A 13,106-nucleotide genomic window follows, 5' to 3' on the forward strand; every position below is an offset into this window, starting at 1 on the left:
GCGAGCATGTGCCAGAAACCATGATGCTCAATAGCACTCTTTGTATTGGAATAGTTCGGTTGTACACTGTCGAATTAATAGATACCCAAGAACGAACACGCCTGGCTCGTCCGCTGTTAGACGAACATGTCTTTTCCCATGACCTAACGCCCGAATAGTCCTACATGTCCAAACCTTGATTTTTGTGCTGATTCCTTGACTTCTAATACCCATATATGCCAAATTTGAACGAGTGTAAGAATCAAATCGCTGTAAATGAAAAAGGAAAGTGAGTAAACAGGGAGCCCAGCAAAGTGCTAAGGCTTGTCAGTCGGTGGCCGATTCAGGTGGCACATAGTACAGTGCAGGATGCAGCGGGAGTACCCCATATCTACAGCAGCAAATAAGACGACGTCGCAAACAGGTATCCTTATGTGCCGCCCATCTCCTGGTCGACTTCCACAGGTTCTGGGAGGTGTCTCTGATCCATATTGTGAATCTTTGTCATATGCCGTTTCCAGTTATCCTTGCGAGGGAATCCCTTTCCTCCTTGCCTTGAGTAGTCGCAGCCTTGGACAGCGCAGTGGAACTTTTTCTTTCTTTCGTGTCGATCATTGACATGCCGCTGGAGATGTGTCTTGGTCCCAAATCCCTTGCCACAGTTCGGGTAAGGGCATTTGTGGTCTTTCGTATGATATCGTTGATGATGCCTGTTGGGTTAATGAGCGAATTGGATCAGCCATGTCATGATAAACTTACTTGAGCTTGTGTGGCTGATCGAACACCTGGTTACAGCCAGGCTCATCACATGCGTGTGAAACATTACTCGGCGAATGGTTGCTTACAGCGTTTCCTGGTGACACGCTATGTCGGTAGTCGGAAGATGTACCAGAGTGAGGTGAAGGGGTATCAAGCTGTGTCGCAGGTGTACTGAGCGATGACGGGTTGGTGAACGCCGGCCCAGGCAGGGGGGTAGACGCATCGGAGGGATAGCTTGGGTGTCGAATACTACTGTCGGGGAGAGGACTCAAGTGGTTGGCCGTTGGAATTTCAGACATAGAGATATCCTGATTGTCATCGACCTCCTCCGTTTTGAACGCTATTTGACTCTGGGTTGGTGTAGGTGAGTGAACTATGGGCACAGGTTGAGGTTGAGGATCACTAGGAGGGAGGGTCAACGGCGACGGCGAGTCCACAGGTCCTTCATGTGTGGCAGGCCCAGCTGAGAGGGGCGGCTGGTTGGGTGAGGATTGCGATACATATAATTGGTAGTCATTCCTGTGCCATACTTCGGTTTCTGTCGATGCAGGCATGATATCCATGGGGTTCACGGTACCAGGTGCGGGATGGCTAGGAGGGGATTGGGACGCGTTAAAGTTGAAAGTGGTCGGTGGGGAACCTGGGGGACTTTGCACAGCCCCCTTTGGCAGGGTAGATGGTAAAGCGATCGGGGAGCCCAAGGCTTGGGTAGACGCAGGTACCGGCAAAGAATCAGTCGCCGGCGCAGTCATGTCAGTAGGAGATTCGGTCGGTCTTCCTGCTGTCGTGATGCGTTGAAGGCTTCCATCCTGTGCTCTTGGTACGCTTTCGAGGTTTTCGGCCAAGCATTCCGATGTTGGTGAGTTCAGAGACTGATCGCGCGTGCTCTTGCGACTAAACATCTGTTTTAAATTATATCTCAAGGAGCTCCCACGCGACCATGAGCGTTCAGGCTGAGGTCGGGGTTCCTCAGTCGAGAACATGCCAAATGCCTCCGAGGGGACTGATGGGCTATAGTAATCCGCACTGGTCCCATTAAGAACAGCACGGGGTGCATCGCCAATAGACTGCGGCATGTACTCTTCATGATGATTCTCGTCGGAGCCGAACGGTGCTGAGCGCGGTATTGAGTCGTTGGCAGTTGGTAGGGCATTTCCAAAGCCATAAGAAGGTAAATTTGTGTCGATTCGGGGAACATAGTCTGGTTGACCTTGTCCATTGCTTTGCTGCAAAAAGCCATCGTGGGCTGTCCAGTCCAAGTCCTTGACAGATCCATCAACTCCCCCACGCGTATTTTCTCCCGAAGGTTTGAAAGAGTCTTGTGAGGACAAGCGGCGTTGATTGTCGTCTATCCCCGGGGCTCCAGTTGCTGGAACTTCGCCAGTCTCTGGGTCGTTCGTGTCCGGGGGGCCGTGAAGAGATGTTTGTTTTCGGCGTCTGATGCGGCGGATGATAAAGGGATACGAGCAAAGAACGACTAGCGCAATGCCCACGATAACACCAACAACAACACCCGCGATTCCTCCATCGCTAAGCTGGCGTTTCAATACGACGCCTCTGGTTTCGAGATTACCCATCGCATGGCTCTTCCTCCGACTTAGACATCGCAGAGTATCCATCTAATTGGACCACGCCGGGTTCGAGGAATAAGTGGCGGATGGGGGAGGTGGCCAGCAGCAGCCGGCAAGAGCTGATGGGAGCTGGGAACTGGGACAGCTAATCGAGTGGTGATGCTTCTTTTCGTATTGCTGGGTTAGGTTAATGGGGCGGGGTGGCCGGTATAACACTGGATGCTTGGGTCTTGGGAGGCCGCCGTCGCAGTCGCGCGAGACACAACGAGCCCCGTGGAAGGCTTGTGCTTTGTTGAAAGGGTCTAGTCGATGAATCGGAAGATATGGTGGGGATTATAGGGATGATCACTTTAGTTGTTGGATAGTTAGTGTACTCATCATGATCGATCGTTGTGAGAGACAGATTCATGCATGAGTGAGATGCAATGACATGGCGGGATCCGGGGGTGGTCGTCAGCGGCCAAGCGCAAAGCAACGGCCCTTCCAGAGCGAGCATCTTCTGACAATTGGTTTTTATCGCGCCTTTTCAGGGCTCCAACGTCTTCAACTGCGCATGGCCCCAGGGAGCAAGAAAACTTCCGACGGTGGAAGGGGGTGTCAAAAGTAAATAGTATCGGATGCACCAAACCTATGCTGAATTATGCCCGTATCTTTTTGTCTCTGGGATAGAGGTCCTTACTTTTCTTGCCTCCCGTTGCCAGATTAAAGTAGCTCAACAGGGACGATATTTCATTGGACATGGGCGGTTATTTAGGCCCGCTTCCCGTCCGAAGCTCCGTCAGTCTAAGCCACACTCATCTCAACGTACTTGGTACTTGGTTAAGGTAGGTAGTGTCAACTCACCCCTGGCGTCACCAGGGTCACCCAGTTTCAACACGATTTACGATTTAATCACAGGTTATTTGACTTCAGCAGTGCAGTCTACAATTTCAGATCTTTTCTCTTAATCTGTCTCATCATGTTTCCTTTTGACTGAAGATAAGCAGCATCGGCAACAATCCCATCGTCACATCTGGAGACGATGTCACTGTTCCTTGTTTTCATTCGACCGTGGGTTTCGTCAAGCAGTTGGTCTCAAGCTACTGGCCCCATAATGCCGATGACAATTTGCAGCCAAGTTCTATAAATAAATGCATTCGTGAATATCGAAAGAGCAAAGATTACTCAAAGAACCGTCAAATCGGCTGCATACCTAATCTACGAATGCCCTCCTTGCTCAAGCCTCGTGATGTCTCAACTATATATCTGAGCCTCTGCAGTTACCGGCTATGATAATGCAGCATTAGATCTGATAGCTCTATATTTGCAAGATGTTCTTACTCGCTGGCCCTACAAGCCAAGACTCAGCCCCTTCCTCTCCAGTGTTCGTGAGCGAGCGGGAGTAAGGCAATGATCGAGAATTGGCACCATTTCGGATCAGTTTGATGGCCCTGATCGTGCGAGATTATTGTCATTCCGTTACTCTCGCTTTTGATAAAATGCAATTATTACCCATCGTACCAGATAGGATCCATATGTAAGAAATAATAACTAAATTATAAATATAGTTAGTTCAATTCAAAGATCTGGACCGACCTCTGATAAAAAGGATGTCTTGTAATCCGTATGTGTTGCCAGTCCTCAGACCCTTGCAGGCGACCTTGAGCCATTGTTCTACGTACCTAGATACTCCATTGGATCCTTATTCTTGGCTTCTCTTTCATAGGAATACCCTAGGCCAGTCCCGATTTAATCTATTCAGCACTATCATTCCTTGCGTGAACATTCCCGTCACATTTGGCATCGTCTTGCAAGCAGTGAAAACGCGGGTATGAAGATCTATCCAGATTTCTAAATTCAACACTTACTACTTCGTATGTTTCACAAAATCGATCTTATTGCCAAGCCATGTCCCCACCACAACACCGACCCCAGTGTGGCTCGATTGCCTCCAAGACACTACTAAGAACTTAAGCTAGTCCATCAGGTATGGAGCATTATGGCCTTGTTTTGACTTCATCTCTTGACTAATAAAAGGGAGCGGATGGCAGTAATTGTCAACAACCTCTCTTTCATTCAACATTCTCTAGTAAACAGCTTCGAAGCTTCGATACACTTCGGCTTTGGTTCAACCCAACATCCTTTAATTAACAAAAAGACAGACCCAATTTGTCTTATCAACCAACTGAACTTCAAGTGCTCAAACACCTACAAACACCGCCAGACACGCTTCTCTTCATTGTCCTCAAATTCCTCTTAAAGACTTCACAGTTAGACCACAAATAAGCAATTGTTCGTAACTGCATCCTCCCAGACCTTAGAGATGTAATCGGTCGGTACCTGCTTACCCTGACGTAGGCGAAAAGTCATTGCAGGGTGCATCAGAACAATTTCCGCTTGTCTGGCTCTGGTTATTGCCACGTTGAGGCGTTGTGCCTCGTCCATGAAGCCGGGCTTCGTGGTTCTCACCATGTCAAGGAAAACCACATCTGCCTGATTGCCTTGAGCCTTGTCTACCGTCAAGACTTCTGTCCTCTCTTGCCACTCAACTGGCCAACCCTTGACCACGTGTGCATACTGACGCATGGAGACACTATATGGTGTCTGGATCATGACACGTCCGGGCTTGCTGTCTGTGATGGCTCGGAATGCCGGGTCCTCCAAAAGCTTTTTAGCTTCAGCCAAGACCCAACGATGATTCACAGGGTTCCAGAAACTGTGACAGTGGTTTTCCTCTTTGCTCGCCGAAAGGGCAACAATAGCCCGGTTCGCATTCAGTCTTTGCCCACTACCGAGGGCCTCAAGGTGCCGTCTCAGGTAGCTAACCGTTTCCGGGAATTGCCTTGATGATGGGTAATCAGAGGACATCTTTCCGCCATAGAAGAGATCCGACGGCAGCTTGTGCAAGTTGCCATGCGCTCGCTTGTTGATCAACAATGAACAATTGATCGCCCCCAATCTACTGGCCCTTTCCATGAGACTAAGACGCAGCTGCTCAGAATATGGATTCACCTCAAGCCCTTTCTTCAGGGCATCGCGTGGATCGCCGCTCTTCACGAAAGGTCGAGTCTGTTTGACATCACCCGTGAAAATCCAAGCAATTGGCTCGAAGAAGGCGATAGGTATGAGCGTCGTTAGCTCTCTGGCATGGGGTGCTTCATCCATAAAGATGATGTCTGGCTTAAAAAGCTTAGCGAAGCCCCCATATGCAGCCACGGGTGTCGTGGCTATGAAGTCTGTCTGCTTCAAAACCGCGGTGTACAGTTTTGTAATTTCGTTCCGCAAGCATTTCCAGTCGTCGTGGTGCAAGACTTCCTTAGCATCCATGCGCGTGAGCACCTTCTTGAGCGCCACAAAACCACCATGTTTGTGCTTTTCATAGTACTCCCAGGCAGCTTCATCCAGGGTTGGCGCCTTGTTAGGGTTTCTTCTGGCATTCAGAGTCTTTGCGATATTCGCAGTTGTCAAAAACTTTCTCGTAAAGTCTGTTTGCTGGTCACAGTCTTGTGCCTGATTCTTGCCCAGTCTCTCGCTGTTCTTCATTTCGTAAGGCCAACCGTGCATTCGAATAATGCGAAGATGAAGGCCACACTCCTTTGCCAAGCTCCAATAGCGGTCCGCAGCATCATCGACAGTCTTGTTGAGGTCAACGAGAAATAGAATGGGGTTGTACCGCCTCTTTGTACCTGGACGACGTACTGACTGAATCAGAGCAGAAACGACCATGTTCCATTCTGTCTTACCCGCACCGGGGCATCCATTCACAAAATAGAGGCCGTTCGGGATCGACTTCAGTCCTTGAAATGCCGCCACATGATCCTTGTTAAAGGATCGGAATCGTCGCAGAACACTCCTCCGAACCCTATGGTCTGGGTGGTGTGGGTTCTTAAGGTGCGGAAATATATCGTGGAGATTAGTAATAGTTGTGTTTGGTCGCTTGAATTCAAGTATTGTCTCAAAAGCGGCCTTACACTTTGGGCTGACCTGTCGACTTTCAACTTGGCAACCTCCAGTTAGGCGATGCAGCGCGGCTAGTTCGGCCTCGTAAGTATTTGAAAACGTGTCCCATGTGATGAAGACATGTTTTTGACACGTCGGATCCAAGGTTATGCGCTGAAAGTCATCGAGTGTAGCGGCTGTCTTCATGTGGTTCATCAGTTCGAGGATCTCCTGGTCTCCTTCATCATTCTTCACCGCACGTGGCACCTGGATGTTGAAGGCCGCACATTTCACGACTTCTGGGCCGACGATGGTCTCCATATCCTCATACGGGTTTTTCACGCGTGTTGCTGACAAATTGACGAGAGAATAAGTCTTGCTCGAAAGATATATTCTTTCTTCGAACTCGATGCGGAAGTTGTCAGTGAGCGCGGGGAAAATGACTTCTTCGCATTGTTTGGGGACTGGGACAAGAAGGAGCCAGGTCGTGGTAAAAGAATTAGCCAAGGAATCAATCTGGGCTATGGGCCAGGCCTTGAAGGGGGTTCGAAGATCATTGAACCGTTTCAATATGGTCTCCTCGTTTCGTTGCTCGATTATAGTACCATTCTCGTGTCTGTTCACATAGTCGCTCACAGACAGGGCGTATAATGGTTCCAGTGGCTTCTGAGAGCTCAATGTCAGCCATATAGTTCACAGTTCTGGATGACCAAAACTCACATTTCTGGACGTAGGAACACTTCCTCTAATAGGGGCCGATACGAGAGAAGCAGATGATGCCATATCGGAAGAATAGCAACGAGCCGTAATGCAGCAGGCCTCTGAGACTTGTCAAAGAATCGAACTCAGAAGTTGATGATAGAAAACAAGGGTGGAAGATCCCCTCTGGCCAATCTTAGGCAGAAGTTTGTAAAGAAGGATGAAGAAGGGAAGGAGGGAAGGAAGGGTGAAGAAAAGAAGAGGGAAGGAGGAGAAGCGTTTGCACTTGCCGTTTGTTATTATAAAAAGGTGCTCATGCAGGCACCCGACGCGCTGCTCCGCACTGCGTGCCAGCTGTGAATCACTGTCAAAAGTTGGAAGGGGGTTCTCGAGTGCAGAGAGAGAGAGAAGGCAGTGGCAGCAGGTGTTAGTTCAGGATCGACTCTCTCTTGCAATTGGAAGGGTATCTCAGACCCTAAAGCGTGTGTGCCAAGTAAAGTACCTAGGTAATCAAACACTGGTATTCGTGACGGCTACCTCAAGAGGTAGGTAGGTAAGTATCTATGGATCTACAGCTCGAACAGAACAGTTATCTACCACACTGTGCCCTTTCCAAGGAGGAAAACTGTCATCTAGTTTCCAGGCTGCTACAATACCAGGCCAGTAACAACTAATCTCGTTCTCCGCAACATGTTGTCTTGATAAAACCTGCTCAGGTGCTAGGTCAAGTCAATCACCATGTCCTCGACTGCCCATGGGTCTCTGCCGCGTCGATGTTGTTGTATATCGAAAGTCTCAACAATATTTCCGTCCATCATATCCGGAGAGTGGCGTGACCTATCCTCAGAATCATCCGTGAGATTGGCCGTTGTATCGGAATCATCCTCAATGAGGATGGTTTCCTGGTTGTTGGTGAATGGCTTCATGTGGTCTTCGTTCAAGAGCCATTGTTCTAAGTGTTTGTAGAGAACACGGACTGTGTTTGGGGGAAAGGCATTTCCAATCTGCCGCTTGATGGATGTTTTAGTACCGAGGAACTGATGCGACTTCGGAAATCCCTGCAAGCTTGCATACTCTCTAAGAGTGAGCTTTCGTGAGCCGTCAGGGTGGTAAAAATCACTTCCGCCAGTGGTGATGGTCCCTGCCAGGCGCTCTGGGTCATATGGCGCTCTTGGTGGATCGAAATAATGGACATTATCAAGGTCATGAAGATCGTCTCCTGCGCGGATACCCCTTAGCGCCTTTCCGATGCTATTGTAGGGCAGCAGTCCGTTGCCGCCCTCCTGACTGTGTGTAGCCTGGGGGAAGGTTGGAAGTCTCTCTCCAGGTGCAGCGGCAATGATGATTAGGCGTCTCCGGTCTTGAGCAGCTCCCCACGTACAGAGCTTTATGACTCTCCAGCGTATGGAGTAGCCATGCTGTGTGAAGTCCCCGAGGAAGCCATTGAAGTACTCCTCGTGCCGGTCATGCGTAAGCCCGAATGTTTGTTCCACAGTGATGATACGGGGACGCAACTTCTTGAGTAGTTGATTGCAGCCATATAACGCAAAAATATTTGCATCATCATGTTCTGATGCGTGCGTGTGTGCTGGCGAAAAGAATTGACAGGGCGGAGAAAAGTGCAGAACATCAACTCGCAAATGGCTCGTCTGCGCGCTGGATAGAAATTGGTCAAGGGACATCTTGAATAGTTCGGTTTCAGGGAAATTTGCTTGGTAGGTATCCCAAACCTCTGGTGCTTTATCCAACGCATATCGGACTTTAAAACCAGCCATGAGGGCTCCTCGCGATACTCCGCCGGCACCAGAACAAGAGTCAAATATTGTGTACTGTTGACCGTGGCTTCGATCTTCTTCGTTGGGCCGCTCAGACTCCAGGTCGATAAGGTGACCGCCAGAAAAGGGGTTCCATGAGCCTCCTTTGGCGGTAGTTCCTCGCCACCTGTTGCGGAGTATCTCGTTGGAAATTCTATATTCTCTTCGTGAGACTTCACTGCAATCAATACGAACAACAGATTCTTCAGCCTGCTTCCGACGACTCCCTTGTCCAGCATAACGAACCTCCAGCTTCTAGCGGCAGGTCAAGTGTGTGGACTGCACATTGGGTCGGCCCCTTTCTGCGGGATATTGTGGATTGAAGACAGACCGGTTGAAATTGGGGTATTTCGTGTTGGTTATCAGCAGGGTGTGCATTTGAACCACTTGTGATGTACTGATGTCTGTTACTTCTTCGTTGTTCGTGTCATCATCCCGGCATATCAACATGCAGACTTCGTTTGGCTTTTTTGGAAGCTTTGCTAAAGCTGAACGGTTTCTCAGGAAGGGCGTGCCACGGATTTTGATCGCATCTGTAGACCGACATCGAACCAGAATTTTGACCAGAATAAACTCGACAAGATATTTTCCGGAAAAGAATGGGCGTACTTCAAGGAAGGAATCTGCTTGTATAGTCGTATTCAGTAGTCTTATTGCCTTAAGCTCAAGTTCATCTTGTTCGAGAAGACGGGCTGGGGTATTTAAGTGACTGCTGGTATCCTCATCTCCAATTGTGCAAGATGAGAGACGCCTTCGGCGACCAAAAGTCCCACGATATTCTTCAGAAAGGAAAAAAACGTCACCCGTCTCTTGATGCGCCTCAAGGTCGATTCTTTCGATAGGCATGGTAGAGAATCAACCTGAGCCTAGCGATCAAAAAGAAAGAAAGAAAAAAAGTCTACGTCGCTGCGTTAGTTCACTCTGACTCACAATGTAGGAAAGAAAAGATTATTGTTGCATACCTCGAGTACACGAGGCAGTTGTTGCCTAGGCCTAGTGAATAGAGAGTGAAAAAGCGATGGTTGGTTGCAGGAGAGAAGGCGAGAGAAGCATTGTATTGTATCAGAAGAGGTTAGGTCCTCAAGCTTGGGTGAATACCTTGGTATCTGGGGCAACATATATCTTTCTCTGAGAATATTTGGTCCGTGCAACATGACCTACGAGTCGTTTGTCTCGTCAAAGCTCCTATTCGTCTTGAAACCTTTACATAATTACTATCAGCCAGCTGAGGATTTATATTGAAACGATAGTTATATTCTTGTGACCTGTATCGTATTCTCGTGACGCTTATGCTGCAGCTCTGTTGCAAAACTTGGTATATATGCTCCTTTTAGCATCATCGCATCTCGCAGGCGCTGTCTTTTACCTGCACTTGTGTGTGCATAGGGGGGCTATCCGCTCTATCTTTCCATTATGTTACACCGAGACATAGCTCACCAGCGTCCTATGGAATCAATGGATCTTGTTGCCTGGTCAAAGCTCTTCAATTGGTGTTCCAGTCCCCCAGTGTTCACTATTTGGGCAGTGTACATCACATATAAACCGCACGATCTGCTGGCTACCTATGCTACTCAATCTGAGAGCATGCATACCACATTTATATTGGCTATTAAATGAGGCTAGCTGGACTTAGTAGCTCTAGTATATGTTCAATAGCTTCTGATGATAAATCCACTGTCCAATGGGTTCGTGTTTCAAAGGTGTTGTAAGACAGCGGAAGGCGTTTGAATGAGTTCACCGCCGTTCAGATCGAGCTCCAAAACCATGACTGTATTCATGAATGTCTCTGGGGACTGTTCCACTGGGCCATTTGCTGAGCTCTATTGGGGACATCATCCGTCTAGTTGTCTGATATTGGAACTTGCTGGAAGCATCTCTTTCACTGAAGTTAGAGTGTCGCTGAGCCTGATTTGGTATGATGAAAGTCGGGGTAGTAATAATTTGAGATCCCCCAGAGAAAGAAAGGAAACGGGGCTGTACAAGTTGAAGCACCTTTTGAAGAACATACTAAGTAATGAATGTACTTATTGTGTTCTGGTGCTCCTTGATGCTATTTCAAGAGCGGATGGCATAGGGTAAGTAAAGTACAGGTAACCTGCGAATCGTCAGACCATAAAGCCACTCCGAACGAGCAGTTTCGGTTAGGTGCCCTCAGAACGCAAGAAAACACCGAACCTTGATATAGGGTGTCAAAATAAACCTAGCAAAGAGTCCCCTAAGCCTAGGCTAGATTTACTTAAGCATTTTTATTGCTTAGGCGCAAGGGCCTGAGCTTTCTTTCCTCCCTAGGGTGCCTAGTTCAGTGGATCCCGGCAGAGCAACGATTTGCAGTGTGTGGAGATAGACCCCAGCGATCCTTGTGTCGACTGTTGAGGTCATTGATACGATCAACTATAAGTAATCACAAAACTAATCAAACACTTACTACGACCAGAACAAAATTGAGTACGCTGCTGATATAGAACATCCAAAGATTGCCTGCTCTTATGGAATGAAAAGTTATTTGCTATTCGCCGTCAAGTTTTGGGCAACCCTGCACCCCTATCCGAGCCTACCTACATCATCTCCAATCTTTCGTCACTTCCACACTTCCACATCTTCTGCGCAAGTCGAGATGGTTGCTCGAACTTTACGTAAACGTAAGGTTGCTAGTAGAGAGGAGATGCCATCGAAGAAAATGAAGACCGGGAGGAAGACCAAGCACCAGGGGAAAGATGAGTGTTTGGATGACCTGCCGCACAATCTGGGACCAGTTCCTGCTCCCCGGAAGGATATCGAAACGATTCCTACCATCCCGGAAAATTTGAAAGAAACGCAGGACTTGGAGAAAAGTGCCAAAGTCGAAGAGGTCTCACCTGTGGACAAATCCGGGATGAAAGCTGCGAAGCAAGGTTCGACGCAGGACACGGAGTCGGCAACCCGAAGATCCCTTCGCCCAAGGAAATCAACATCAACATCAAAATCTTCATACTTCGAATCTGATGATGAGACAATAACTACACCTCAAGTCAAGCTTTCATCCGTAAAGAAGGAGGTCAAGGATGAGGATCTCCAGATGGCAATAGAAGCACCAGTTCGGAAAACGGTCAAAAAGACGAAGGATAACCCGTATGGACTTACTCCTGGCTTGACGCCCTTTCCAGAGTGGAACGCCCCATCAGCAGAACAATGTGAGTTGGTCTATCGTCGACTGGCAAAAATACATGGAGAAGCCAAAGCCCCCGAGAAGATACCAGCGCCATCTTTGGAAGTTTCGGGTTGCGGAGAGGTACCATCTGTTCTCGATGCCTTGATTCGTACCCGCTTGAGCGCGAACACTTCCAACCGCAACTCAAGTGCGGCATTCAGGGGGCTCGTGACCACATTCGGTACTGTCGACAAAGGTATTGGGAAAGGTAGCGTTGACTGGAACAAGGTCAGAGTTGCTCCTTTGCCCACCATCGTTGAATCAATCAAGACAGGTGGTCTGGCTCAGGTCAAGGGTAAAGACATCAAGGCAATCCTGGAGTTAGTCCATGAAGAGAACACCAAACGTCGAGAGGCATTTATGCAAGAGAAGAAAGGGGGGAACTTATCTGGTATTGCCGGAGCGGACAACAAAACTCAAGGTCAAAAAGATCTTGAAATCTTGAAGACAGACCAAGATATTCTTTCCCTGGACCATATACATGGCATGGATCCCGATGAAGCCATGCAGACACTCACTAAATTCCCTGGTATTGGCGTCAAGACAGCATCTTGTGTTATACTCTTCTGTCTCCAACAACCAAGCTTCGCAGTCGACACCCATGTTCACCGCATCAGTGGATGGTTGAAATGGATACCCCCCAAAGCCACTCGAGATCAAACATTTAGTCATCTGGAGGTGCGCATCCCCAATCATCTGAAGTATGGATTGCACAAGCTGTTCGTCCAACACGGACGAAGTTGTATCCGCTGTAGAGCAAACACAAGCGAGGGGAGCGAAGAATGGAATAAATCAAAATGTCCTCTTGATGGGCTGATGGAGCGAACGGGGAAGAGACAGTATGGAGGGAAAGCAGGATTGGAGAAGCAGCTGAAGGAAGAGGACAGTGATTAAGTGCTTGTGGTCAGATAATTGGGTTTTTTTTGGTTTTTTTTTTTGTTAAATAAGTTGTACCTCTTCAGCATTTCGTGCAACTCTGTTTCTTACACATGCGATGCATTATCCTGCTTGTGTCCTATCACAAGCCACTTCAGCAACCATTTCATCCAAATTAGACATCAGTGGCTTAGGTGCCTAGTCAGCCAGCGACGAACGGCCCGCTATTTCTCATTAAACCCCCTGCAGAAAACGCGGCAACCCAAGCGCGTCAAGCCCGGCCAGTTTCTGACCTAGCGTTAC

General features: G+C 48.4%; 4 protein-coding genes across 4 annotated transcripts; 1 reads left to right on the plus strand and 3 right to left on the minus strand.

Moving 5' to 3' along the window:
- Positions 1 to 409: 409 nt before the first annotated feature.
- Positions 410 to 2,315, minus strand: FMAN_09163 (uncharacterized protein; the record flags this gene model as incomplete). The annotated part of the gene is made up of 2 exons (XM_041829972.1): positions 410 to 689; positions 739 to 2,315. The coding sequence occupies 2 exons, from the start codon at positions 2,313 to 2,315 to the stop codon at positions 410 to 412; spliced, it is 1,857 nt and encodes a 618-aa protein (XP_041680682.1).
- A 2,244-nt stretch (positions 2,316 to 4,559) lies between these two features.
- FMAN_09164 (uncharacterized protein) lies at positions 4,560 to 7,010 on the minus strand (the record flags this gene model as incomplete). Its single annotated transcript, XM_041829973.1, has 2 exons — positions 4,560 to 6,893; positions 6,948 to 7,010. 2 exons carry the CDS (start codon positions 7,008 to 7,010, stop codon positions 4,560 to 4,562), a joined length of 2,397 nt encoding a protein of 798 aa, XP_041680683.1.
- Positions 7,011 to 7,645: 635 nt separating this feature from the next.
- FMAN_09165 (uncharacterized protein) lies at positions 7,646 to 9,586 on the minus strand (the record flags this gene model as incomplete). Its single annotated transcript, XM_041829974.1, has 2 exons — positions 7,646 to 8,995; positions 9,026 to 9,586. 2 exons carry the CDS (start codon positions 9,584 to 9,586, stop codon positions 7,646 to 7,648), a joined length of 1,911 nt encoding a protein of 636 aa, XP_041680684.1.
- Positions 9,587 to 11,231: 1,645 nt separating this feature from the next.
- FMAN_09166 (uncharacterized protein) lies at positions 11,232 to 12,821 on the plus strand (the record flags this gene model as incomplete). The annotated part of the gene is made up of 1 exon (XM_041829976.1): positions 11,232 to 12,821. The coding sequence occupies one exon, from the start codon at positions 11,232 to 11,234 to the stop codon at positions 12,819 to 12,821; it is 1,590 nt and encodes a 529-aa protein (XP_041680685.1).
- Positions 12,822 to 13,106: the final 285 nt, after the last annotated feature.

Source organism: Fusarium mangiferae, assembly GCF_900044065.1.
Source record: "Fusarium mangiferae strain MRC7560 genome assembly, contig: FMAN_scaffold004, whole genome shotgun sequence".
NCBI lineage: Eukaryota > Fungi > Ascomycota > Sordariomycetes > Hypocreales > Nectriaceae > Fusarium > Fusarium mangiferae.